We start from the raw sequence: 27682 nt of genomic DNA on the forward strand, positions 1-27682 counted from the left end.
GTGGAAACACAATGATTTCAGGCTATGTGGGTGCAGCTATTGCATGCATAACCCTTTAATCACACATTCAAGTTAAAAGCCCAGCCATGCTTCATCCATACGTTCCCAGGTCAGCATCCTCTCACACATTTAATGCACTTAACAAAATTACTTTCCCATGCGCTGTCCTTCTTGACCTGATTTTCTCACAAGTTTAAGCTGTTCTGTTTTGCAGTCACCACATTTAAAAATACTATGGTAAACCAGTGCACATTATATAATTTTTTAAATTTTTAAGTGCTAACACTACACTCTAATTGTAGTCATCTATAATGTAGTGTGTAAATCTAGACAAGCCCAAACATTGTTTTACTGTCAAGCAAACAAAACATATTTGTGATACACAAGAGTATTTGAATATGTAATCACTGTCACTGTTTAACAACTGAATTATTAATTTATGTCTTCCACATGGTCAATGCAGGGTAAAGTATGTATCCATTTTATTTATCTACTTACCAGTTTGTAATTTATTCAATGTTGGTTTCCCTTGTCACGTTGTTTTGTACCCAACTGCTTTTAAAGAGGAAATAGGATAACATGATTTGAAATGTCTGATCTAGTTTCAGTTTGTATGTTATAGAAGGTCTAGTTTAATACAATATGCTTTGCTATCTTTAGTATGCAAAAGTCACGTCACAATGAAAATCAATTTTTTAATTCATTAGAGGCACATGGCGGAATTGTCCTGTGCACATGTGTTTAGAATTTCCTTGTGACACACTAAATACATACATTACAAAGAAGTGCATGAAGCAATGTATATGTGTATATATATATATATATATATATATATATATATATATATATATATATATGCCAATGATTATTTTTTTTATGATGAGCTCAATATCTATCCAAACAAAAGTGAGATCCTTCAGCAACTTGTTAAGTGTGATGTCAATCAACACGAATTAAATACACATGTAAAATAATTTTAATATTTATGATAGAGCTGAGTGATAGGCTAAGTGTCTTTTGGAATAGCAACATCAGATCACGAATTTATGGCACATTTACATGTTGAACTTTGGTGCTCATGTCTATTAATGTGCGCTGTCCCTTTTAAATAAAGAAATCTAAAAATCTAAAAAGAAATGTCCTAAACTCTTTTTTTTGTCAAGGTAGTGACAGAAATAACTATTTATAATGTAAATTCCCCATTGCACTAGTTCTTTTTCTTTTCTTTTTTTTTTGCTTGCTTACTGGTTGTCCATCGATTTACATGTAGATGATGACATCCACTTATAACCTTATTGTAGAATTTGAGATGAACAAAAACATACATACTCACTCGTTCCCCTACCCTACCACATGGCTATCACAGCCTGAACAGCACTGCCACCTTCAAACTGACCTAGGCTCAGTTCATGCTAGCTCCAGGTAGTGACAATGCCAATACCACCAAGTACTTACTGTTGTTGAACGTTATTTAGGATTGCTATTTCAGAGGTAGGAAACTGAAATAGAGATAAACATCCACTTGTGTTTCATATATCAGACTATTTTATTAAAACATTTTTGTGACACTTTTACTTTTCCCCACTTGACAGTTACACATGTCTGTTGGTCAGTCTCAAAGCACAGCAGGTTACTGTACAATTCGAGGACAAATGGTATAGGTTGCAAAGGACGTTCATGTCAGTGCATCTTTTCTAAACACTTGAGTAAAATCTTGTGGCTCGCCTGCTTATTCAAACTATCCCACATTAGGCCTCCTCAGGATTAACATGGTAGATATGAATCACGAGACACAACAACATTTTCCTCACTACAGAGTTTTGGCTTGGTAATTAAAAGAGCTATGTACAGCAACAGGAAAACAACAATATTTTAATTAACAAACATTATTTTTGTGACACCATTCATAACAAAAAAAAGCAGGTGGGTACAAACATCCTGAGAGAGGAACTGACCTTTAACCTCCACTGCTGGAGTATATACATACTTTAATATGAGATTATTTGGTGTTATATAAAATCTGTGACATCCGCTTTTGTGTGCACACATTTAACAGGGAAAACAATTCTGTCTCTATTTTCATTTACTAATACTTAACCAAATGGAGTATGCTTGCATTGTTTTGCTTAATTGCTTCTGCATTGCTTTGTTTAAAACACTATTAATATAACATTAATATATAGCATACTCGTTTTTGAACATGTTTTTCATGTAATTCTAATCATCTTCCAACTGAAATTTTGTTCCTACCCAGGGAGTGCTTTTTTTCTTTGCTTGTAGACCTTTTTCATTGACTGCTGTTTAGTTTAGACTTTGACATTTTTGCAAATTCTCTCAGCATGAATGGGTTATTTAACTTTTTTTTGCCACACCATCTTTGTTGTAGTGTGAGTGTATGCAACGCACAGTATCATGAATGTTAACCTCACATCATAACAAGTCTTTGGGTTACTATACGCTCAAATTATTTTGTGTGATTACTGTCCCATTTGACTTGTGTTTTCCACTTCACCAAGACTTTTGCATCTCTTTACATCAATGTAAACCTCTCATATTTTAATATATAAGATCTAAGATCAGTTGTCATAACTGTAAGATATTGTCCCTCTTTTCATGGTCTCAGGACTCCAGCCAGATCGTTCTACTGAAGGAGCTTCTTGACCTACAGAAAGACATGGTGGTTATGTTGCTTTCACTATTAGAGGGTAAAACACTTTTTTTTAAATCTGTTTTAAACAGTTTTCATCTCATTGTGTCTTGTCCTTTTCAAGCCTCTCTTTAAAATGTACTCTGTATCATTCAGGAAACGTGGTAAATGGTACAATTGCCCGCCAGATGGTGGACATGTTGGTAGAGTCCTCTAGCAACGTGGAGATGATCCTTAAGTTCTTCGACATGTTCCTCAAACTGAAAGACATCGTGGCTTCCGATGCTTTCCGGGATTACGTCACCGACCCTCGAGGGCTGATCTCCAAGAAGGACTTCCAGAAGGCCATGGACAGTCAGAAACAGTACTCTTCTACTGAGATCCAGTTCCTTCTGTCCTGCTCAGAAGCGGATGAGAATGACATGATTCACTACGAGGAGTTCGCCGATCGCTTCCAGGAACCTGCCAAAGACATCGGCTTCAACATCGCGGTGCTGCTCACCAACCTCTCTGAGCACGTCCCCCACGACGCCAGGCTAAAGAACTTCCTGGAACAAGCGGGGAACGTGCTGAACTACTTCCGACCCTTCCTGGGACGTATTGAAATAATGGGTGCCAGCCGAAAGATCGAGCGCATTTACTTTGAAATCAGTGAGGTCAACCGAAGACAGTGGGAAATGCCCCAAGTCAGAGAGTCCAAACGACAGTTCATCTTTGATGTGGTCAATGAGGGCGGTGAATCAGAGAAGATGGAAATGTTTGTCAACTTCTGTGAGGACACCATCTTTGAGATGAATATAGCTTCGCAGATTTCAGAGCAGGAGGAAGAGGAGAAGGAGGAAGAAGATGATGAAGGAGATGAAGGTGCAGGTGAGGCAGGAGCAGCAGGGGGAGCGGGCGGAGGGGGCGATGAGGACAGTAATGGAGAGGAGGCGCCGCCCGAGTCAAGCTCTGCCTTTGCAGACTTCATAAACAGCATGTTGAGCTTCTTCAGCATTTTCACCTTCCGTAACCTTCGCAGAAAGTATCGCAGAGTGAGGAAGATGACCATCAAGGAGATTGTGGTGGCTTTGTCCACTTTTTTCTGGACCGTCCTAATGGGTATATTGCACTTCATTTACAATGTGTGCAAAGGCTTCTTTATGATCATCTGGCAAACATTGTTCGGGGGTGGCCTGGTGGAGGGAGCTAAAAATATCACCGTAACGGAGATTTTAGCAAGCATGCCGGATCCCACGCAGGATGATGTGCACGGAGACGGACCGGGCGAGCTGAGGACAGGGGAAGAACAAGACACGGGAGGTGTAACGGACACTGGGGAGACTGGGAGTGGAGAGGAGGAAGAGGAGGATACCCAGGAAAAAGAAGGTGGGAGGATGCCAGGTGTTGATGCTCCAGGTGGCCTTGGAGACATGGGTGTAGAGGCAGCTGTTGAACCTCCAACTCCTGAAGGAACGCCAATAACAAAGAGGAAAGCGGTGAGTTGGTTACACTCTTGGTAAACTAGATATAGCTCAATCGCGGTGTGCATCATATCATCATGAGGGAATGCTAAAGTGACAGCAGGTTTTGTGTATATGTTTGGGTGTGGTTTTGTCTTTTGTTATAGCCAACAGAAGAGGCTGAACCGGTTCCCGTGGCGGAACCTCCTCCAGAGCCCGAAAAGGCTGAGTAAGATACTTTAGTTTTTTTTCTAGTCTTCATCAATTTGCTCCCAACATATCTTCCCTTGGTCATGGCTTACGATAACATCCTAAACTTTTAAGCCAAGACTGCAGATAAAAATATTTTCCTCCAACAATTTGGAATGGCAACAATTCCTTGTGCTTAAACCCAAAATACTGTGCAATCAACATTTTTAAAAGCAATATAATGTACAATAAATATTTAGTGTTATCTTTCACAGTGACAGCATTAGTGCACCCTGATTTGATAGTGCTATTGATGAGAGCAAGTATATAACAATAATCCCCACTGTGTTTGCTTGTCAGGGTTGAAACCGGAGAGAAAGCAGAAAAAGCCTCCCCGGTAAAGGAGGAAGGGCCGCCACCAGAGCCGAAAAAGCGTGCAAAGAAGAAAGAAAAGAAGCAGAAAAGTGAAGGAGGCTTCAATATTTGGACTGAGCTGGAAAATCAAAGAATGAAATTTATGGTGACCCATTTGCTAATATTTATTTCAGAATCCATTTGCTTGGATAATTTCAATGACACTCTGCACTCACGAAACTGACTAATCACCTGAAAAATATTTGTTTCCCCTTTATAGAACTACCTCTCCAGAAACTTCTACAACCTGCGTTTCTTGGCTCTGTTCCTTGCGTTTGCCCTGAACTTCATTCTGCTGTTCTACAAGGTAAAAAAGAAAAAGAAAATCCCTAACTTTAGCTGGGTTTTCATTAGGGTTGTGAATCTGTTTGTAAAGAGTGAATGCGCAAAATGAGAGACGGAAACGTATTTGTCCAATAAGTTATGAAGTAGCAAGTTGAACTCACATGACTGATCAGCTGTTTCTATTCCACGGTATTGCCGCCATTGTGTGCATCATTGTGTGCATCATAATCTCTGGATAGCAGTAAACATGGCGGATACTAACTTCATCAACAACTTTAAGTTTGTTACCTCTACTTATTCTACTTTTTACCAAGTTACGGTACGTTGCCAATACCGACATTTTCCGACAAAACTTACTGTGTAATTCATCCGCTAAAACCACTTGATGGAAACCCACCTAATTCGCGTATCTTTCTTTTTTCTTTTTGGGCAAAGTTTCAAAAGATTAGATTAGATTTAGATGGAAACCTGGCATAGGCCTTTTAAAGGACATTTTAAATATATTTTTTAAACAGATCCTCTGATGATCATGAATCACATGAAGCAGCAAATCAGACCATCAGTGCAAAGATCACTATTTTTATATTGTTTTCCGCAATGACTTTGTCCGGGTACGCTCACCCAGGAACAACAGCTGGCGTCGTAAAAACACTACCGCTTTTGTTCAATGGGGGCCGCTAGAATCAACACAGACTGAAAGTTCCTTGTAGTCACAAGATAAAGTCTCTGTGCTGTCACAGAGGTTCTACTCTGCCAAGCTGTCTCGTATCCACATTGCTCTGTTGGGTTTAGGTGTCCGATTCGCCGCTTGACGGGGACGACGAGATGGAAGGATCTGGAATGTTTGAGGGAAGCGGGCTGTTCGAAGGCTCTGGGTTGTTTGAAGGCTCAGGGGAAGAGGCTGAGGGTTCTGGAATGGATGAAGGAGGAGAAGAGGATGAGGAAGACGTCCCAGTGTTTTTCTATATAGAGGAGAGCACTGGCTACATGCAGCCCACCATGGCCTTCATTGCCGCCCTGCACACAGTCATCTCATTCATCTGTATCATCGGCTACAACTGCCTCAAGGTATGATGGGCACAGCGTAATCTTTTTTTTTATCTATTGTTTTGAACCTTCTTTTTATTAATACTACTTATTTTGTCAGATTCCACTGGTGATCTTCAAAAGGGAGAAAGAGCTTGCAAGAAAGCTGGAGTTTGACGGCCTCTACATCACTGAACAGCCTGAGGATGACGACATTAAGGGCCAGTGGGACCGACTTGTCCTGAATACACCGTATGTGGACAGGGAAATCGGTTTTCCCCTCTCGATATACTTCTTTATAGAACCAAGATTTAGTAGTAAGAGAAGAAATCTCTGTCAAATACCAACTGTCAATAAATGTTGTCCCCTTTTTTGACAGCTCTTTCCCAAACAACTACTGGGATAAATTTGTCAAACGAAAGGTCAGTCATGTTTAAAAAAATGTTTTATTGGTTTTAGAAATGGGCTCTGCAGAGCATGTCAATTTGTAATGCAATGATTGTGTCCAGGTGCTGGATAAGTATGGAGACATTTATGGCAGAGAAAGAATCGCTGAACTCCTTGGAGTCGACTTAGCCTCCCTGGACGTGAGTCAACAACATGAGAAGAAACAGGAGGAACCGGACAGCTCTACGTGGTATAGTACACATTTCACAAAAAAAGATTTTCAGTGAGTCACTTAAGCTATAGATCTTCAAAACTGAAACATTGTATCTTTTCAGGGTGACAGCCATTGACATCAAGTACCAGATCTGGAAATTTGGTGTCATTTTCACAGACGGTGTAAGCAAAACCCATGTCGACTCATGTATATTGAACACAGTGTTACCTCACATAACTGAAATAACCTTCATTGTTATCTCTCTGTAGACTTTCCTTTATCTCTGTTGGTACACGATCATGTCTCTGCTTGGGCATTACAACAACTTCTTCTACGCCTGTCACTTGCTGGATATCGCCATGGCCGTCAAGACTCTGAGTACTATCCTGTCCTCAGTCACACACAATGGCAAACAGGCAAGTTCATGAAAAAACTCCACGGTATTGATTTTTTTGTTGCTTCTGTTTGAGTGTACTGACTCTGATTCATTCTGGCCTCTGCTAGCTCATGATGACCGTGGGCTTGTTGGCTGTGGTGGTGTACCTTTACACTGTGGTTGCCTTCAATTTCTTCCGCAAGTTTTACGACAAGAGTGAGGACGAAGACGAGCCAGATATGAAATGTGATGACATGATGACTGTAAGTCCCTGTCAATTTAAAAGAAAAAAGGGAACTTTGATAGGTTCATGTCTGCACCCTTTCCCCATTGATGTGTATTGTATTTGCTTTACAGTGTTACCTGTTTCACATGTATGTGGGTGTACGTGCTGGCGGAGGCATCGGGGACGAGATTGGGGATCCCGCTGGAGATGAATACGAGCTTTACAGAGTGGCCTTTGATATCACCTTCTTCTTCTTCGTCATTGTCATTCTGCTGGCCATCATTCAGGGTAAAGACAGTGCTGACCTGGATGACACTTTTCAAACGTTATGTCTAAGATTGCCATGGGAAATGGGTTTTAAGGTATGTTTGGCACCTGAAAGACTTTATGAACGGCTAATGATATTGTTGCTGTAGGTCTGATCATTGATGCTTTTGGAGAACTCAGAGACCAACAAGAGCAGGTCAAGGAAGACATGGAGGTACAGTATAATACTAGAAAGTTGATGCCTACATGTGTTTTTATTTTTATTAGATCCTCATTGCTATTTTTTGTGCAGACAAAATGCTTCATATGTGGCATTGGAAGTGACTACTTTGATACAACGCCACATGGCTTTGAGACTCACACTTTTGATGAGCACAACCTGGCCAATTACATGTGAGTACACCCCCTCCGTGTTACAGTGTGTTTATGAGCGTTGGTATACATACTGTACATGCACAACCTAAAAGTTATTAACATGTGAGTCCTTTGCAGGTTCTTCTTAATGTACCTTATCAACAAAGATGATACAGAACACACTGGGCAGGTCTGTCTGAATTGTTTTACTATATATTTTAAACGGTTTTATTATAAGGATTCCCATTGATTGATAGCACAGCGGGTGGTACATGCAGTGTTCTCCTTTAAATGTTTCTAACATCTGTTTTAGGAGTCCTACGTGTGGAAGATGTACCAGGAGCGCTGTTGGGACTTCTACCCGGCTGGAGACTGCTTTAGAAAGCAATATGAGGATCTACTTTCCTAGCCAATGACTGATGAAAACATATGAATGGACAATGACATCTTTTAAACTGCCAACTTTCTCAATATCACTGACGAATGACAGGAACAAATGGATTTTTATTTTTGAAAATGCAAGATGTTGTTATGAGGAATAACCACATGCACATCTTTGGTAACTTTAAACAGAGCCATTTTTAAGACATAAACATCACTTTTGGCAGATGGCAAGCAACAGCAAGTAAGGACAGATATTTTTTATATGCAAAGGAAATGTACACTGGATTTGTATTGTTTAAAGTGCAGTCATTCAATTCAATTTTAATATTTAAAATGTTGATATTTAAAATTGCATAAAAATGTTGCTTCTTTTACCAAGTTATGGTCATTATGGGTTTCCAGAAATTGGTTTTAATTTGTTGTCCGTTGAGGATGAGAGGATGAAACCACTGTTTATGTGAGAATGTGATAAAGTGCCTAAGCAATAACACAAGTACATACTTAACAGATTGGAGTAGCTACAAGTTTAGCTTCACTAACTTTAAATGTCTTTATCTAATCGATAGTTTTACTCAAAATTCATTATATATTTCCTTTGAGTTTTTTTCTTCAGATATTGTAGCATATGTATTTGATTTTAAATTATTTTATTTATTGTTACTTTAAGTCTGCGATGATAAACTCTATTGGAATACACCTCATTGTAATGTGACACTATTTGTATTAATACTGTGTGTAAAATGATTGTATGTGAGTAGTGATTAGGCTACAGCGTCCTGTCAGTGTCCAATTATACTACATTTACAACCCTGATGTTTTAACAAATCTGCCATTTATGCAATTTAATTTATTTCTTTTCAAGTAACCTGACGGAAAAAAACGCCAAATTAATAATGTGGAGCATTACAGATGACACAACACTTAATGGTGCTGGAAAGGACTCACTATGGTGACCTAATAGTGTGTGTAAGACTGATGACTGGTTGTCCCAGCTGCTGTTGATTTAATGTCCACAGTGATGGATTGATTACATTAAGTAATTGAAGTACTCTACATGTCTCAGCAGTTGATTTATTGACCATTTGTCCAAAGAGGTTAAGTGAAACTGACTTAAGAAGGGCTTTTAATTATGTGTATTCAAAATTGAACTGATAATAAAGACAACTTTTTAATAGCGGTTGAAGTGGTGCAGAAAAGGTCATTTTTACAAGACTTAACTCTGCACACGCCACAGCTGTTCGTTTGTAACATCTCGTCTCAACCCATTTGTATACCAAGCTGTTGGACTATGTCCCTGTTGAACATCCCAGCTGATCAGGGATTAAGGCTGAGCATTTCAACTGAGCCTTGTGTGCTCTTCATTCATTTTGTGCTCAAACATTTTGCACCACGCAAGAGAAGACCTCAGCACATCGACTGGTAACATGAGCGTCTCAGGGATCCACCATGGGATGCTTAGGATGTACGGTGAGTTATTCCTCTTCTTCAGCATTATGGTGCCATTTTGTGAACAAAGATGATTGCCTCTTATGTAAGTAGCTATATGATAGCTGTGCATTTCTCTTATGAACATCTAGTTCAAGGGTGTCCAAACTACGGCCCGCGGGCCAACTGCGGCCCGCTTTTTATTGGCCCGCATCCGATTTTAAAGATATAATGTAATATGGCCCTTTGAAAAAAATAATTTAAATGCACTCATTATATTACAGAGAAATATGTCCCATAAAAGAAAAAGAGCACCAAGCCCATCCCAGAGGACCCTGCATAATATTTTATTTTAAATTAATATTATTATTATGGAAAATCCATGTGTCTTTCTCCAATAGCTTCTAATTCATCTGACACAGTGTCTCCATTTTTTCTCATACTAAATTCTTCAGCTTTAGCCTCTTAATTTCCCTCTCAAAGTGCACCAGATTCATGCATTTCACTTTCAAAACTTAAAAAAATCTATTTTCCCCCAGCTGGACATTGGACGCAAAAGCAGAAAACACACTGGGTGTATCAATGTCATTTAACAAGAGGGGGAATGTATCTGTTTAATGTGCAAGTAAAGTGTTGCCGTGAAGAAGGATTACAATTTACGAAGACACTATTAAACTAAACATCAGAGCAGCTACATGTCCTGATAAATGTGTTATTTTTGCAAAGTGGCCCGGCCCTTCGTAGATTTTTCTGTATGTGGCCGTCAGTGAAAAAAGTTTGGACACCCCTGATCTAGTTTATACCTTTTCCAGTAAGAATTAGAGTTTACCAGAAATGTATTCTGCATCATGGTGGTGTGATGATGTTGAATGATTGTCCTGTATGGTGAAAAATGTGTTGTCTCAATGTCTAATATACAGTATATATAAAATTAGCACAAAAGTAAGGAAATTTGTGTTTGCTCAAATATTTCTTTGTTATAATGCTTCTTTGCAATACATTTTCTACCGTTGGAAAGCCTATTTATTTCCCTTTTAAATGGTGCCACATTTTTAAGGAAAATGCATTAATAGGATGAGCAGCAGAGTTTAGTATGTGGGTTGTGCCCATTAAAACTTGCCAAATCTTCTCTGCCAATGCCAAACAGCTTATTCTGCTATTGACTCATTTGTATGGTGTCGTTTATTGGATTGGATGATTTAAGTCTGCAAAACAAGATATGTTGGCAATTTAACCATTTATTAATTTAACAAACGGGCCTCAGTAACAAGAACCATACACAGTCAGCCAATGTAGTTGTGTTGATCACTCTGGCACGAACAGCACGCCCAAACTGAACCCACAATGTATTCAATGGGGTTGAGGCCAGGACTGCAGGCAGATATTGAGATGAAATTAGGCAACCAGTGGCAATCCCATATCTCCACAGTCTGGGACCAAACTCTAGAATTTGGGAGTGGAGAGGCATGTTACGGCCTGCCTGCGGTCCTGACCTCAACCCCATTGAACACTTTGGGAATCGGCTTGGGCATGCTGTTTGTGCCAGAGTTACCAACACAGCCACATTGGCTGACTTGCAACCAATGCTGGTTGAAGAAATGGGATGACAGACTAAGTCGATCCAGATGAGTGTCCGATTGGTTGAGCCCCACATCCACCAGCCCTTGATCCTCCAACCATCGGACTACCTCTAATATGTGGGGAGGACACAGATGACAGTGTTTATGCTGTAATGTAATCCATGGGCTCTGGTCCCACTCTCATCATGACCAATGTGACCATGTTCAATATGATCACACAGCTTTAGATTGTTTGAGGTTAACCCATCACTGTACACTATACTCAAGAGTAAACTGGCCTTCTCTTTTTATGAGACGACTTAGTCACTTGTATGTTTTTATTTACAAGGCGATCTTAGGTAAACTCCCTTGTTATTTGTCATCGCATACGTCCAGAAAATGTGTCCCCCATGCGTTAAGGTCTCAGGACATGGTGCTCATGACTGTTCCTCAAGCTCGTACAGAGCTGGGTAAAACAGCTTTTAAGTTGTTTGCGCCGTCGTCATGGAATAACCTGCAAAAGCAGCTTAAGCTTCAGGACCTATTAACTCTAAACGAATTTAAGGCTGTTGTTAAGAGTTTGAAGTTGGACTCCATCGGAAATTGTGAATGTTTTTAGTTAAGAATCTTATTTTTATGTTGTACAACTGTACTTAATATTGAACTTGTATTTTGTATTGTGTTTTATGTGTAACTGTGTTCTGCTGTCCATCTTGGCCAGGTCTCTCTTGAAAAAGAGATTTTAATCTCAATGAGACTAACCTGGTTAAATAAAGGATAAATAAAATAAAATAAATAAAATCTGTTGGTTCCAATCTGCTTCTCTCTCTCTCTCTCTCTCATCCAGGTGGCTTTATTTTCAAACAGTGGAAGAAGAGGTTTCTGCTCCTGACAGCTGAGGGCAGTCTCATCGTGCGCCATGATGCATCATCTCCCCCAGACCAGCTGGTTTGGCTGCAGAGCAGTTGTGAGGCGATTGTGGGAGGCAAGGAGATCTTAGACCTGCCTAAGTTACCCTCGGGGGGAAGCAGAGATTGCTGCTTTGCTCTGATCTTCACTCAGAATAAATACCTGCTGCTGCTGGCTGAAACCCCCGCAGGCTGCAGGTCTGGTGGTCACTCTTCACTCCAAAACCACATACTTTGGGAAGTCCCAGTATTTTGCAGCATCGCCTGGCTTCTCTGCAATGTAAAGCTGGAAGAGGAGAGTATTCCCCAATGGAAAATATTCTGTAGTAAATTTTAGATTTTACTTTTCTGCACAGAATAAACAAAAGAGATATAATGTTTACACAGAGCCAGTCTAGCTGTCTCCCCTTATTTCTGTTCTTTATGCTTAGCAAAGCTTACTGATTGTCACTTCAACGAACAGATATATGAGTGGTTCCAATTTTCTCATTTGAGTCATTGAAAATAAATGTATTACTTCTTTAATTTTGCACCTCGTAGCCACATCAAGCCCCTATACCTACATGAATATGTATTTCACAAGAAAGAGAAAGTACACAATACAACAATAAATAGCAACAAAAACAGTCGGAAGTAAGCAAGACTGAGAGGCACAAATACTGCACATTCCCATTTATTTAACTATTATGCGTTTCTAAATGATGTATTGATGGATGGATGATTTATATGGAGGTAATAATGGAATCCTTTGTTTCCCTCTTTCAGTCAATGGCTAAATGTGCTGAAAAAAGTTAAAATGGTGAGTTAAGTGTATTTAAAGTATTTGTTGAGGTAATTATTTTGAATGCTTAGCCTATTACATGAGTGTTCAATCATGCTATTGGCTCTGTGAGGCTGTACTTAAACACAACAGTGCTTTGAGCTAAATGCCAACATCAGCATTATAGCAGTCTATACCATGTTTTTCGTTAACAGTATTCTTATTTTGTTTCCTACAGAGCCTCTCATCACCTCTCAGTCCTTGTAAGAGACACCAGGTGCTACCACCACCACGTACTACCCTGCCAAATCTGGCGCCCAAGCCAATCCTGGACAAAGATCCAGCAACTCCACCTGTCAGCAACACAGAGGCACCCTCCCCAGAGCCTATGACTTGTTCTTCCCCAAGGGAGAAAGGTGAGTTTTAGGCCTTGTCCAGAAAAAAAGTTTTAGTTAATTTCTTTATATTTTCGAAAATTTACCGTACACACAAGCAAGTTTAAGAAAAAGAAAATATCTCTGTCCATATGAAAACGAAAAAAAATGCTGTTTAGCGCTGTTAGGAGCACACCATACCTATAGATGGCAACATGACCTAGACCCCAAAGGTGTGTTGACCAATCAGAAGCCTGAACAAGTCCAGTAGCTTTAACTGACTAGTAGCAGATCAGGCATTGCACTTTCTGCATGTAAACCAAGGGGTGAAACAAAACACCCTCTTACGTAAAAGAAAGGGAAATAACGTCTAATGCAGTTCACCCTGTCCATATGAGAATACTAACAGTCTGAACATCTTCACACAGAAAAAGCTACGTTTTTAAATATACTTCATACCTGTGTACGTGTGGACAAGGCCTAGGATCTATGTGCTAATTTGTTTCAAACTGAAACTAGATGTTTGCTCATTGAGCCACAAATTGTTCATAAGGTTTTTTATTGTTGAGCTTGTGTTAATAACCTTATTTCAAACCATTCACTCCCAACAGGCAGGAATTCCCCCCTCTCAACGTATCACAAAGGAGTTGCACATTCAGTAGGATGTCTGCGTCATGGCACTATCAGCGATACCCAGGCAACAAAAGCAGTTTATCTGCTGATGGGAGGGGCTGCTGCTTCCTCTGCTATGGGTTATCTAGGCACATGCTCTCTCTCTAATATGGAGGCCAGAGCTCCTGACCTGCCACTCAACACAGACTTGTCTGGAATGAGACCGGTGGGAGGGTACCACACCTGCAGCCCAGCACTCGACTCCACTCACTTCAATAGCTTCAACTTTGAAGTGGTAGACTCTGATTTTGATGCTTTTGACTGTGGTGGATTCACTTTCTGATAGTGTGCTCTTTGGGGGCTATGGGCATTGTCAACTTTAATGATGCTGAAAGAACATTTCATCATGATTTGGCCTCTAACTTAAGATTCTATTTTAGGGGGGAAAAGTGGCTTTGAATTCAAGTCAATATCTGCCATGCAGGCAGTGGAAAAAAGTTGATATTGCCTATCAGTTGCTCTGTTCTTGGTCTTGTCCACCTGCCGTGGGAAATATCTTGTTTCTTTAGCCGCTAAATGCTCCATCGTGTTACCAGCTAGTCTGAACTTTGCATGTTTGGTGCTGAGCAGTGTTCAGTAAACACATTAATATGTAACTCCAGACTTCCAGGATTATATGTCATTATATCACCGTAGCTAGCACATCAACGCATCCCACTACATTGTTTGAACACAAGGCTTGTTTTTACAGTCAACGGCTGTGGCACGCAACTTACTTTGTAATTTCCTCCTATTAATCAGTAGGCCTACAAAACACTTACCAGTTCCTACTGCTGTAATGTAGGTACAGCGCTGTCAAGCATTTATCTCCGCTAACAGCACTGTTCCCTGAAAGTAGGCCCTATACTCAATTTGACCGTTTGTGAATATTAGATAAATTATTAGTATAATTGATTCCTCCTTTCTTCTTAACTTGTGACTTCATGTCCATCATTGTTTCTGGTGTTCTACCATTAGGAACAAGTAAGTGTTTGTACTGATTCATACAACAGAATAAGACAATGGCAAATTGAGGGCTTTTACACAACGAATTGTGGGCTATATTTTAAAGTGTTACTGCAAATGTTGTTACATTTGACATTACTGTGTGTCCAGGACGTATAACCTTTCATTGAAAAGTTACGAGGCAAGTAACAAGCTGTTACTATTGCATTTTTACTTATTTTGTATATACTGTAACACCTATGTTGTGTGATAGTAATTGCAAATTTAATTTGGTGCATATTGCCCACTCCTCGAATGTGCATTATGTGTTATGATAATTACATGATTAGAACTCTCGGTTGTCCTATATGTGTTTTAAAATGATACAAGCCATGAATTAATCATATGTGCTATGGATACTAACGGGATGTCTAATGTTGCAGGACTATTATGCTTATTCTAAGGACACATATTTTGTTTCAAAGCATTAACTACTTTTGTGTATGTGCTGTGTTTATTTTACACGTCAAGCTTTGCATTATATCCATGCTAGGTTAAAAAGCTAATTAATTTTATGTTTATTTGAGTCCATTTAACTTTTATGAATAAAACTGACGTGTAGAAATTGGTCAATTTGACTTGATTTTCTCCATAGTTTCTCTTTCTATTTTAAAATGTAATTCATGCAAACAGAAATCAGTAACTATCGACCTAGACTGTGCTTCCTGCAGTGCCTCTAGCGAGTTGAGGTCATGAGCCTGCTGTCACTGCGGTATTTACGATTCTGCTGGTATGTTGCAGTGATATTGACTCGAGTGCACAACAATACCTAGTAGCATATCTTGTTCTGTGTCAGCCTGCATACAACTATATATATATAGAGAGAAAGTCCTTATTTTGAGATACCAAGTCAAAATATTGAGATGGTTAGTTGAAATATTGAGTTAGTAAATTGAAATTTTCAAGAATTGTTTTGTCATTCTAACCATACAACAAAACTGTGCAGTGCAGATGGACAGTATTTCTCCAGGGCAGTCCAATTTCAACAGTAACTTAAAAAGCCAAACAGAGCAAACATTAGTAAGGCTTTAATAAAAGAATAAGCAATATTAAAAGGTAACACTTTAGTTCGATAGTCCACAGTTGACACTCAACAAGCCATCAGTTGATACGCAGTTGCATGTCAACAGTGAATGAGTTTACATATCTCAACAGATAAGTAACATGAATTCAACTAACTGTAAGTTAACTATAAGTTGCACTATTAGTAGATGATTAGTTGATATTCAACAGAGCTTGTTCAACAGATAAAAAAACAAGGATTCAACTAACTGTCTGTTAACTATAGGTTGCACTATTAGTAGATGTTTAGTTGATATTCAACAGTGAGTAAGTTGATACATATTTAGAATGCATTCAACTGTCAGTTAACTATAAGTTGCATGTTTAGTAGATGTTGTTTTGTACACGTAGCATGCATTCAACTAACTGTCAGTTAACTATTAGTTGCATTATTAGTAGATGGTTAGTTGATATTAAACAGTGAGTTAGTTGATACTTAACAAAGCTTGTCATCAAATATGTAACATGCATTCAACTAAGTGTTAGTTAACTATACGATCATTTTATTTTGTTAATTTATTTTTACAAATACAGTCTGCAACAGACATTGTACTTTTTATTACATGTTCTTTACAAATATTCAACTATCAGTTGAGTGTCAACTTCTAGTAAGTTGACTATCAACTGCTGTTATCAACCAATTCTCAACTTACGTTTCATATGGATCAACTTTCCCCCACTCACAAGGAACACATCTAATGAATGAACATTCAACCCTCTGTTGATCATATATGTTCATTGTAAAATAAAGATGAGAATGTTTTATCAATCAATAGGCACTACCTGTAGGTGACTACCTGTTGATTGTCATATGACTGTCGACAAACTATCAGTCAATATTCAACTTAGCATAAGTAGACAGGTCTTGGGACTGTCAAATTAAAGTGAAAACAGTTTAGTGTCTACACACTATTAACAGAGCAAAACGGAGAAAATAGTTGATTCTCAACAAACTATCAGTCGACGTTCAACTAAGCATTAGTAGAGAGGTCTTAGGACTGTCAAATTAAAGTGAAAACAGTTTAGTGTTTGTAGACACTCTACAAACTAGTAACAGTAGAAAATAGAGACAAGTTTTGCTCAACTGATGAGTAACACTGGATGACCCCAAAGTAAAGTTAAAAAATATATAGGCAGCATATCTGAACAGGAAAGAACATTTATTTGAAGTAAATTGAACTTTTTTCAGTAGTTACACAACATGTAGGTACACAGCAAGTACCATCAATACCTCTAAAAAAGACAATAAAACTAATGCATGTATTTATTTAGGTGTCACTTAGGCAATTGTTTAACGACAGATCGTCCAAAAATTGACATTCAAAAAGCTCAGTAAAGTGTACCATAACACCCAGTACCACTAGTTATGATACTGAGCAAACATATGTAATATATAACATCAGTTCTCATGAAACGCTTTGTTATGGTAAGAAAAAGATATATAATTTTGTTATGGACCAGAATATCTGAAGCTCCTAGTAGCTCGGGAGGAAATGGATTAACAGCAATGGTGAAACAAGACACACTGATTCAGCAGTTAGGTTTGACAAGTAAATGTAAAATACTTATTTTCTACTCTCTCTTCCTTGAAGTGTATGTCATTGTTGATTCTCAGTAAAACATAAAAAAAACACAACAGTGCCATTTTTTTCATTATGGACTCAAGATAAAAACAACTTAATTATCACTCTCCTGTGACCAACCACTAGTTTAACCTGGTCCTGCCACTGTTATTTGACTGAGCACATTTGAATAATTTTTCGCTCTCTTTAGATCCAGTTGTTGGGTTACTAGCCACTCCAGGCCTGCTGTACTCCTCTTCAATTTAAGCAGTCGGGCTGAAGAATCCAGGAATCTTGTCCTATCACCCAGTTGATGAACATAGAAAGAAATGATCTGAGAATTACCACAAAATAGTTCAAATGCATTTTGATTTCCTTTATCTAAATCATTATAGCATTGTGGTTCCACATTCAAACACATAATGCTTTATATTGCTTTAATAAAATATATTTGGTACCCTAATCAAATAAAATTCTCACTGAACCTTGTACAGATTGAAATTATTTTTTAATTAAAGAAACATGTAATCTCTATGACCATTCTACACAACACCACATGCATAGACTCAGTTTTTGCTCACTTTAGACTGAAATAGCAATGTGCACTTTGAATGTGGAACATGCAAACATTTATTCAAATACAGTTTAGTGTCTATAAACACACTTTATTTAGACAGATACTTGTGAAGCTAGGCAGCGCTAGGCTCATGCTAACGTTGCTAATATAGCTAGTGCGCTAGGCACGGCGCTAATGCTAACGTGGCTATGCTAGCGGGAGGCCGCGTCGCTAATATATATGACATTATTGTTACATACACAAAACGATATCTCACAAATACCTCAGTTAACTCACCAATTATTCCCTTTGGCTAATGGCAGCATACTTGTGACCACCACGGGTCTTCAGTGTGAGATGGATTGGTTGGTCAAGCTGGCTTTTAGCACATAGCTTTACTGTCCAGGCACACATCCATTTTTTAGCTGCCCAGGTCAGTAAAACGAGCCCTCTCTGTCTCGAAAAAGCCCTAACCACACTGGGGCAGTTCAAGTGCTTGAAAAAGGTGGGTAATCGTAATGTCGATAATATTCGAAAATCCAGACTCCAAACATATTATCACCTTCCCAAAGTTTAAATACATATTTATAGATAGATAGTTTTTTTATATAATTGTTAATATCAGCAATGGCTGTATAAACCTCTCAAGATTAGAGGACCTAAATAGGCCTACATAGAGTGGTGTGCAATACAATGAGAACGTATAGTGGTTACTGATAAATAACAACTATAACCTGTAGGACATTATTGATAATATTGTGAGCAGAAAGTATATGAAAAAAATATATATTGATCTATTAATGTGTATTTTAAACTTTGGGAAGGTGAAAATATGTTTGGAGAGACTTTATTTAGGAAACATATTTCATTTCTAACTGTATCGACATTACGATTTCCCACTTTTTTCAAGCACTTGAACTCCCCCAGCTTGGTTGGTAAGGGCTGTTTAAGCGAGAGGTCTCGTTCTTTACTGGCAGCTATAGAGAAGGTTGTGTGTCTGGTCAGTAAAAGCAGCAGCTATATGCTAAAGACCGCTTGACCAACCAATCCATCTCACACTGAAGACCCGTGGTGGTCACAAGTATGCTGCCATTAGCCAAAGGGAATAATTGGTGAGTTAACTGAGGTATTTGTGAGATATCGTTTTGTGTATGTAACAATAATGTCATATATATTAGCGACGCGGCCTCCCGCTAGCATAGCCACGTTAGCATTAGCGCCGCGCCTAGCGCGCTAGCTATATTAGCAACGTTAGCATGAGCCTAGCGCTGCCTAGCTTCACAAGTATCTGTCTAAATAAAGTGTGTTTATAGACACTAAACTGTATTTGAATAAATGTTTGCATGTTCCACATTCAAAGTGCACATTGCTATTTCAGTCTAAAGTGAGCAAAAACTGAGTCTATGCATGTGGTGTTGTGTAGAATGGTCATAGAGATTACATGTTTCTTTAATTAAAAAATAATTTCAATCTGTACAAGGTTCAGTGAGAATTTTATTTGATTAGGGTACCAAATATATTTTATTAAAGCAATATAAAGCATTATGTGTTTGAATGTGGAACCACAATGCTATAATGATTTAGATAAAGGAAATCAAAATGCATTTGAACTATTTTGTGGTAATTCTCAGATCATTTCTTTCTATGTTCATCAACTGGGTGATAGGACAAGATTCCTGGATTCTTCAGCCCGACTGCTTAAATTGAAGAGGAGTACAGCAGGCCTGGAGTGGCTAGTAACCCAACAACTGGATCTAAAGAGAGCGAAAAATTATTCAAATGTGCTCAGTCAAATAACAGTGGCAGGACCAGGTTAAACTAGTGGTTGGTCACAGGAGAGTGATAATTAAGTTGTTTTTATCTTGAGTCCATAATGAAAAAAATGGCACTGTTGTGTTTTTTTTATGTTTTACTGAGAATCAACAATGACATACACTTCAAGGAAGAGAGAGTAGAAAATAAGTATTTTACATTTACTTGTCAAACCTAACTGCTGAATCAGTGTGTCTTGTTTCACCATTGCTGTTAATCCATTTCCTCCCGAGCTACTAGGAGCTTCAGATATTCTGGTCCATAACAAAATTATATATCTTTTTCTTACCATAACAAAGCGTTTCATGAGAACTGATGTTATATATTACATATGTTTGCTCAGTATCATAACTAGTGGTACTGGGTGTTATGGTACACTTTACTGAGCTTTTTGAATGTCAATTTTTGGACGATCTGTCGTTAAACAATTGCCTAAGTGACACCTAAATAAATACATGCATTAGTTTTATTGTCTTTTTTAGAGGTATTGATGGTACTTGCTGTGTACCTACATGTTGTGTAACTACTGAAAAAAGTTCAATTTACTTCAAATAAATGTTCTTTCCTGTTCAGATATGCTGCCTATATATTTTTTAACTTTACTTTGGGGTCATCCAGTGTTACTCATCAGTTGAGCAAAACTTGTCTCTATTTTCTACTGTTACTAGTTTGTAGAGTGTCTACAAACACTAAACTGTTTTCACTTTAATTTGACAGTCCTAAGACCTCTCTACTAATGCTTAGTTGAACGTCGACTGATAGTTTGTTGAGAATCAACTATTTTCTCCGTTTTGCTCTGTTAATAGTGTGTAGACACTAAACTGTTTTCACTTTAATTTGACAGTCCCAAGACCTGTCTACTTATGCTAAGTTGAATATTGACTGATAGTTTGTCGACAGTCATATGACAATCAACAGGTAGTCACCTACAGGTAGTGCCTATTGATTGATAAAACATTCTCATCTTTATTTTACAATGAACATATATGATCAACAGAGGGTTGAATGTTCATTCATTAGATGTGTTCCTTGTGAGTGGGGGAAAGTTGATCCATATGAAACGTAAGTTGAGAATTGGTTGATAACAGCAGTTGATAGTCAACTTACTAGAAGTTGACACTCAACTGATAGTTGAATATTTGTAAAGAACATGTAATAAAAAGTACAATGTCTGTTGCAGACTGTATTTGTAAAAATAAATTAACAAAATAAAATGATCGTATAGTTAACTAACACTTAGTTGAATGCATGTTACATATTTGATGACAAGCTTTGTTAAGTATCAACTAACTCACTGTTTAATATCAACTAACCATCTACTAATAATGCAACTAATAGTTAACTGACAGTTAGTTGAATGCATGCTACGTGTACAAAACAACATCTACTAAACATGCAACTTATAGTTAACTGACAGTTGAATGCATTCTAAATATGTATCAACTTACTCACTGTTGAATATCAACTAAACATCTACTAATAGTGCAACCTATAGTTAACAGACAGTTAGTTGAATCCTTGTTTTTTTATCTGTTGAACAAGCTCTGTTGAATATCAACTAATCATCTACTAATAGTGCAACTTATAGTTAACTTACAGTTAGTTGAATTCATGTTACTTATCTGTTGAGATATGTAAACTCATTCACTGTTGACATGCAACTGCGTATCAACTGATGGCTTGTTGAGTGTCAACTGTGGACTATCGAACTAAAGTGTTACCTATTAAAACAAGAGGACCCTATAAGTAAACATACGCCCAAGTCAATCAGAACAACTGTAAAAGATTCTAGTGAACTCAAAGGTATTGAATAATTAAAAATAACATTTGGAGAAACATTTAGCAATTGATTTAAAGTCACTTTGCATATTTAAGGTGACATTCTGAAATGTATGTAAACACCGCTTTTAAGGTGTAGAGGAGAAAGGGGTAATGTGAGGCACTTTTTACATTTGCTCCCCTCTAAGGGAGCAAAAATGATTTATCAGTCAAATTTACACATTTCCCATTAATTCATGATGTTTCCTAGAAAAGGGCATTAGCAGCATGTATTCATGACAAAGGGTAGAGAAAATATGATTGTTTTAAAAAAAGTTGTCTTGTGTCACACTGTGGGGTAAACTGAGACAGACCAGATAGGTAAACTGATCCACTTACTTTTTCCACTCTGAAACTGCCATAACAACACAAATTGTAACAGTTAGAATCCTGACAGCTAGCTTGAAAACCAAATATTACAAAACTAATGTCTTACTAGTAACAGAATCATGGGGTTTGGTCAATTAAGCAAAAAAAAAATCTAAACACTTGAAAGTAACTCTGATCAAATACACCATATATAATTCATATTCAATAATTAACATTCAAATGACAGATAGAACCAGTTAGATTAAAACACAGTCTGGGGGTCAGAACACAGGACCCTTAGAGCCAGCTAGTGTCTGGGGGTCAGAGCAAAGAACAATCAGAACCAGCTAGAACAGCCTGGGACTCAGAACACAGGACTAGACCCAGCTGTCATTTTCCATATTTTGAGTCTTAATATTTGTCTGCATTTGTTTTATTGGGATCATTCATTAAATAAAGACATATTCCTTAGAGTCTATTTAGTACAGGCATTTTGTGAGAAAATATGGGTGGACCTCTCAAAAATTGCAACAGAAACCATTTCAACTGTTTTTGACTCATGAATATGTAATTAATAACATACTAAAAGTCTTAAGGAATCCAAGTGGTGGAAAGTTATTTTCTAAGGGGTTTCTTAACCATACCTTTATGTCAATTTTCGGCTTCCTAAAGTACTGTTTTATGGTAGAGGGGATATGTGCAAAATTGTTAACCCCTTCAGAAAAGCTTGAAACTTGGTACACTTATACAGTTTGGGGCTCTGAACATTTTCAGATATTAAGCCATTGCAAAATTGAATCATGGTTGCCATGGAGACAATTTTACTTTCCGCCATAGCCTAATTATGCATTTTTCATCACAACTCCTGAACCAAACATAATACCACATAACTAGTGATGTCTTCATGGTCAGGGATTACTATGATACCACACAACATCAGAGACAGTTAAGGTCAATAGTTAAGGGTGAATCCAATGTTAATTTTTATTTATTTATACATACATTCTTTTCTGATATCCACACAAATCGTTCATTACTGTCCAAATCAACCGACAACTTTGTTTAACAAGAGATATGGTACAATGCATGTGAAAATAAATGATTAACTATGAAGTCATAATATTCATTTGATTTAATTTTCTTGCCATAAACGTTTTCAAGATAACAATGTCAAGTTATTTTTGGGTAATTTTTGCCTTTATTAGTTAGAGAGAGAGATCAGAACCATATGACCCGACAGCAGACCTGGAACTCATATGGAAATCTGCCATCCTGTTTGTCTCACAAAGGCCAGCATGGTCTAGTATGATGCAATTTGCACAGCATGGCAATCACCTGGGGAAAACATCCTTTGTGTTTACCCCATTGGTTGATATGAGACGTAGTGACCCTACATGCATCTACTCCGCATGTAAGTTCCTATGTGAACATGCCCACTGCCACAATTCCACCCCAATCATCAAATTTTATCAACCACTGGTGGAAGGCATTTCTTATGAAAGCAGCTGAGCCAGAGGTTAGTGACATGGGGGCTTCCACACTGATATTAGTTGTTGGGGTCCATTGGGCATGTTATGGTTGATGCTGGCAAGAGGAAGTGATAATGATTTTCTATGCAGCCGTTGTGCACATTATGACAGGGAAGATGCTAGGATTGGATTTGCATTGAAAGAGTCCCTAATTGCCTGATTCTGCCCGATGCACTTGTTGTAACTCCCCATTAGCTGCAAGGAGATCCAAAATACTATGATGAAGAGATGTCATCAGCAGATGATACCTGCTGGAGATCGTTTATAAAACTCTGGTGTCAATTAAGTTGCTGCAATCTATGCAAAGCTGATAGACGATGTCTGCAGAGAAGGCGTGCCATTCTGTTGTGATTCTCAGAATAAGATGACTTCTCGAATACAAAACTGAATCCTTAAAATCCATTGGTAGACATATTTTGCAAGGTTCTGAGAATTGGGAACTTCACCTTGAAACAATATCAGAAATGCTTCCTTTCATGACAGTATCAGGGCATAATCTCTACACAAAATCAGCTCACATCTACAGTATGTGCAGACAGGGCCGCCCATAAGGGGTATACACGTGTGAAAGCTTTCCAGGGCCTAGCCTGTCCTGTTTATAAGAATGTAGAAGAACTACAAAAGGTACCCAACCTGTTTTTTCATGGGGTCCAAATACTTTTCACAACCACACCCAGACACAAGTAGCTTTTCTACTGCTTTTTAAATGGCCTTAAGCGGAGCCGCGGCTCTGTGTAAACACCCAACTTTGAATAGATATTGACATAAATATCTAAAAATCTAAAAATAAAGGTTATCTAGGTAGGTTCTTGGCTTCCAAAGACCATGGGCCCCCCAAGTGGCTGGGCCCTAGAAAGCTTTCACACTTGTATACCCCTTATGGGCGGCCCTGTCTGCACATACTGTAGATGTGAGCTGATTTTGTGTAGAGATTATGCCCTGATACTGCCATGAAAGGAAGCATTTCTGATATTGTTTCCCAATTCTCAGAACCTTGCAAAATATGTCTACCAATGGATTTTAAGGATTCAGTTTTGCATTCGAGAAGTCATCTTATTCTGAGAATCACATCAGAATGGCACGCCTTCTCTGCAGACATCGTCTATCAGCTTTGCATATATTGCAGCAACTTAATTGACACCAGAGTTTTATAAACGATCTCCAGCAGGTATCGTCTGCTGATGACATCTCTTCATCATAGTATTTTGGATCTCCTTGCAGCTAATGGGGAGTTACAACAAGTGCATCGGGCAGAATCAGGCAATTAGGGACTCTTTCAATGCAAATCCAATCCTAGCATCTTCCCTGTCATAATGTGCACAACGGCTGCATAGAAAATCATTATCACTTCCTCTTGCCTTTGTGAGACAAACAGGATGGCAGTTTTCCATATGAGTTCCAGGTCTGCTGTCGGGTCATATGGTTCTGATCTCTCTCTCTAACTAATAAAGGCAAAAATTACCCAAAAATAACTTGACATTGTTATCTTAAACGTTTCATAAATGTATGGCAAGAAAATTAAATCAAATTAATATTATGACTTCATAGTTAATCATTTATTTGCACATACATTGTACCATATCTCTTGTTAAACAAAGTTGTCGGTTGATATGGACAGTAATGAACGATTTGTGTGGATATCAGAAAAGAATGTATGAATTAAAAAAATAATTAACATTGGATTCACCCTTTACTATTGACCTTAACTGTCTCTGATGTTGTATGTGGTATCATAGTAATCCCTGACCATGAAAACATATGGTTAGACATCACTAGTTATGTGGTATTATGTTTGGTTCAGGAGTTATGATGAAAAATGCATAATTAGGCTATGGCGGAAAGTAAAATGGTCTCCATGGCAACCATGATTCAATTTTGCAATGGCTTAATATCTGAAAATGTTCAGAGCCCCAAACTGTTTAAGTGTACCAAGTTTCAAGCTTTTCTGAAGGGGTTAACAATTTTGCACATATCCCCTCTACCATAAAACGGTACTTTAGGAAGCCGAAAATTGACATAAAGGTATGGTTAAGAAAACCCTTAGAAAATAACTTTCCACCACTTGGATTCCTTAAGACTTTTAGTAAGTTATGTATTACATATTCATGAGTCAAAAACAGTTGGAATGGTTTCTGTTGCAATTTTTGAGAGGTCAGGTTATATAATGCCTGGACTAATTGATGTTAAAGGTCACTCTCCTGTCCCCCACATACATATGTGCCAAACCATGCCCTTGCTGACACCCCTTCAACCATCAACCCCCACCGCCAGCCCACATTGTCTTTTGTCTTTTCAAACTAGTCACCTTGCTACCTCAAATATAATGGATTCATTAAAAGAGGGCACAATCACTGTCTCACTTTACCCCACAGCATTTGTCTCACCTTACCCCACTGCCACAATTTGAGAAAAAACTAACTCTCTCAGCAAATCAGACTAAAGGCTGTTACATACTCCGCGAGAAGAAAGAACAAAGTTCTCGGTGACAGAGCTGGGAGAAGTTCTTTCTGGTCTGACATTACATACTTCACGAGAACTCAACTGCCGAACTCCTCACCGCGGCGCATTGTTACCATGGTAATTGACTCAGTAGCGCCAGCTGATTTCACTTCGCTTTCCTCATTGACTTCAGACTGACCAATCACACAATAGTTCTCGGACAAGCTGCGAGAAGAAAGTTCGGCCCGGGTGATGTGTCGAGAACAAGCTGCGAGAACAGCTAAACAAGAGCTGAGAGAAGAAAATGACGTAATTTTCTTCTCGCAGCTCTGTCACCGAGAACTTTGTTCTTTCTTCTCGCGGAGTATGTAACAGCCTTAATCTTCAGTTATCATTATCACATGGTTTCATATGTTGGCAGTTCATCAACATGTATGATAGAAGTTTTTCTACCTGAATCAATTTGCTTTGGCACAACAATCGATTAAGTTGACAGCAAGAAAATTTACTTTTACATGCAAAAAATACATTTTTGTGAAAAAAACATGCTTACAACATCACCATGAGGTCCTCTCTTTCATGGCCAAGGGAAAATGAGAAGGGCTTGAAAACATATATCTCACATGACCAAAAATGTGTTCCATTGCCTAGATACAGGGGGTGTCTCACATTACCCGATGGCTCACATTCCCCCGTTTAAATGGTTGGAAAAGTGACAGTTGGAGATATGAGACGGTCTGGGGTGTGAAAAAAGCTGCAGAGTCCGGAGTTGCAGCTGTTGAGTAATCTGACTGCTGGTGAGAGGAAGGTTGGCCAGGGAACTTGTATTACTTATAATTTTACCTCTTACTGTTAAAGCCCAGTTCAGACCAAAGATTCGCCTTGCAACTGCTTGCGACGAGACGGTTTTAGAACGTCGCGGGGGAGAAATCGCAGCAGTGTGAACTGCTCGTTGCAGCGTGTTGCAAGCCGTTGCAAGGCGTCGCAGAAGATTTAACATGTCAAATCGCAAGGTCCAGTTTTAGAACGTTTCGGCGGTCTCGTCGCAAGGAGTTGCAGTTGCAAACAGTTGCAAGGCGAATCTTTGGTCTGAACTGGGCTTAATATACTGTATGTGCCTTGTAGGCTTCCAATCTTGTTGTGGCAAAGATTCGGGATGTGTTTATCTCAAAATGAATATAAATTTGTTCTCCCAGAAATTGTGGGAAGTTTGAGCCCTGCATCCATTTAATTTGAACACTAAAAAAATAATCTTGTCTTGAATAGATTTTTTAAAGTTTGAGTAACAGTACAATTCTTTCTTTGATGAATTCAGGTGTCTCCATATATCAGATAAGTGTAGTTCTTTAATACAACCATGCATTACGGTAGTGAGAGGTTGTCTCCGAGTGCGCTCTGTGTTAAGTCAACTGTTTTACTTGTGTACCCTTTCAGCTTTAGTTTGTATTATTAAAAGGTATAGCCTGTGTGGCCCTTTACAGCTTTGTGCTTTTTTGTTTTCTCCCCTTCCCTGTAGTCGCTTTGCGATTTAGTGGTTATCCCTCCGGGGATAACTTTCAGACACCCCTTGGTCTGCAAAGGCCATTGCAAAGATAACGCCGGGAGATTTCTCTCTCGTCTCGTTCTTGACTCTCTGCACTATCACCGGTCCGCTGGCAGTACAGTAGCCACGCCTGCCTGGTCTGTGGAGTGTGTAGCCTAG

General features: G+C 38.5%; 1 protein-coding gene across 1 annotated transcript in view; it reads left to right on the top strand.

Annotated features, from left to right (window-relative positions):
• Window positions 1–8374, top strand: part of LOC307260309 (ryanodine receptor 1-like) — a gene marked incomplete at its 5' end in the record, with an annotated part of 47672 nt that extends 39298 nt beyond the window's left edge. The window contains 17 exons of the mRNA XM_080040511.1: window positions 2624–2705; window positions 2804–4125; window positions 4257–4318; window positions 4639–4798; window positions 4913–4999; window positions 5770–6045; window positions 6125–6255; window positions 6383–6425; window positions 6513–6640; window positions 6726–6786; window positions 6874–7020; window positions 7109–7243; window positions 7338–7494; window positions 7623–7687; window positions 7766–7866; window positions 7966–8017; window positions 8141–8374. Coding sequence (XP_079896637.1) covers window positions 2624–2705; window positions 2804–4125; window positions 4257–4318; window positions 4639–4798; window positions 4913–4999; window positions 5770–6045; window positions 6125–6255; window positions 6383–6425; window positions 6513–6640; window positions 6726–6786; window positions 6874–7020; window positions 7109–7243; window positions 7338–7494; window positions 7623–7687; window positions 7766–7866; window positions 7966–8017; window positions 8141–8236 — 3105 coding nt within the window. The 3' untranslated portion in view covers window positions 8237–8374. The remainder of the gene's footprint in view (window positions 1–2623; window positions 2706–2803; window positions 4126–4256; window positions 4319–4638; window positions 4799–4912; window positions 5000–5769; window positions 6046–6124; window positions 6256–6382; window positions 6426–6512; window positions 6641–6725; window positions 6787–6873; window positions 7021–7108; window positions 7244–7337; window positions 7495–7622; window positions 7688–7765; window positions 7867–7965; window positions 8018–8140) is intronic.
• Window positions 8375–27682: the final 19308 nt, after the last annotated feature.

The sequence above is a fragment of the Ammodytes marinus genome (genome assembly GCF_949987685.1).
Source record: "Ammodytes marinus genome assembly, chromosome: 14".
Classification (NCBI taxonomy): Eukaryota; Metazoa; Chordata; class Actinopteri; order Uranoscopiformes; family Ammodytidae; genus Ammodytes; species Ammodytes marinus.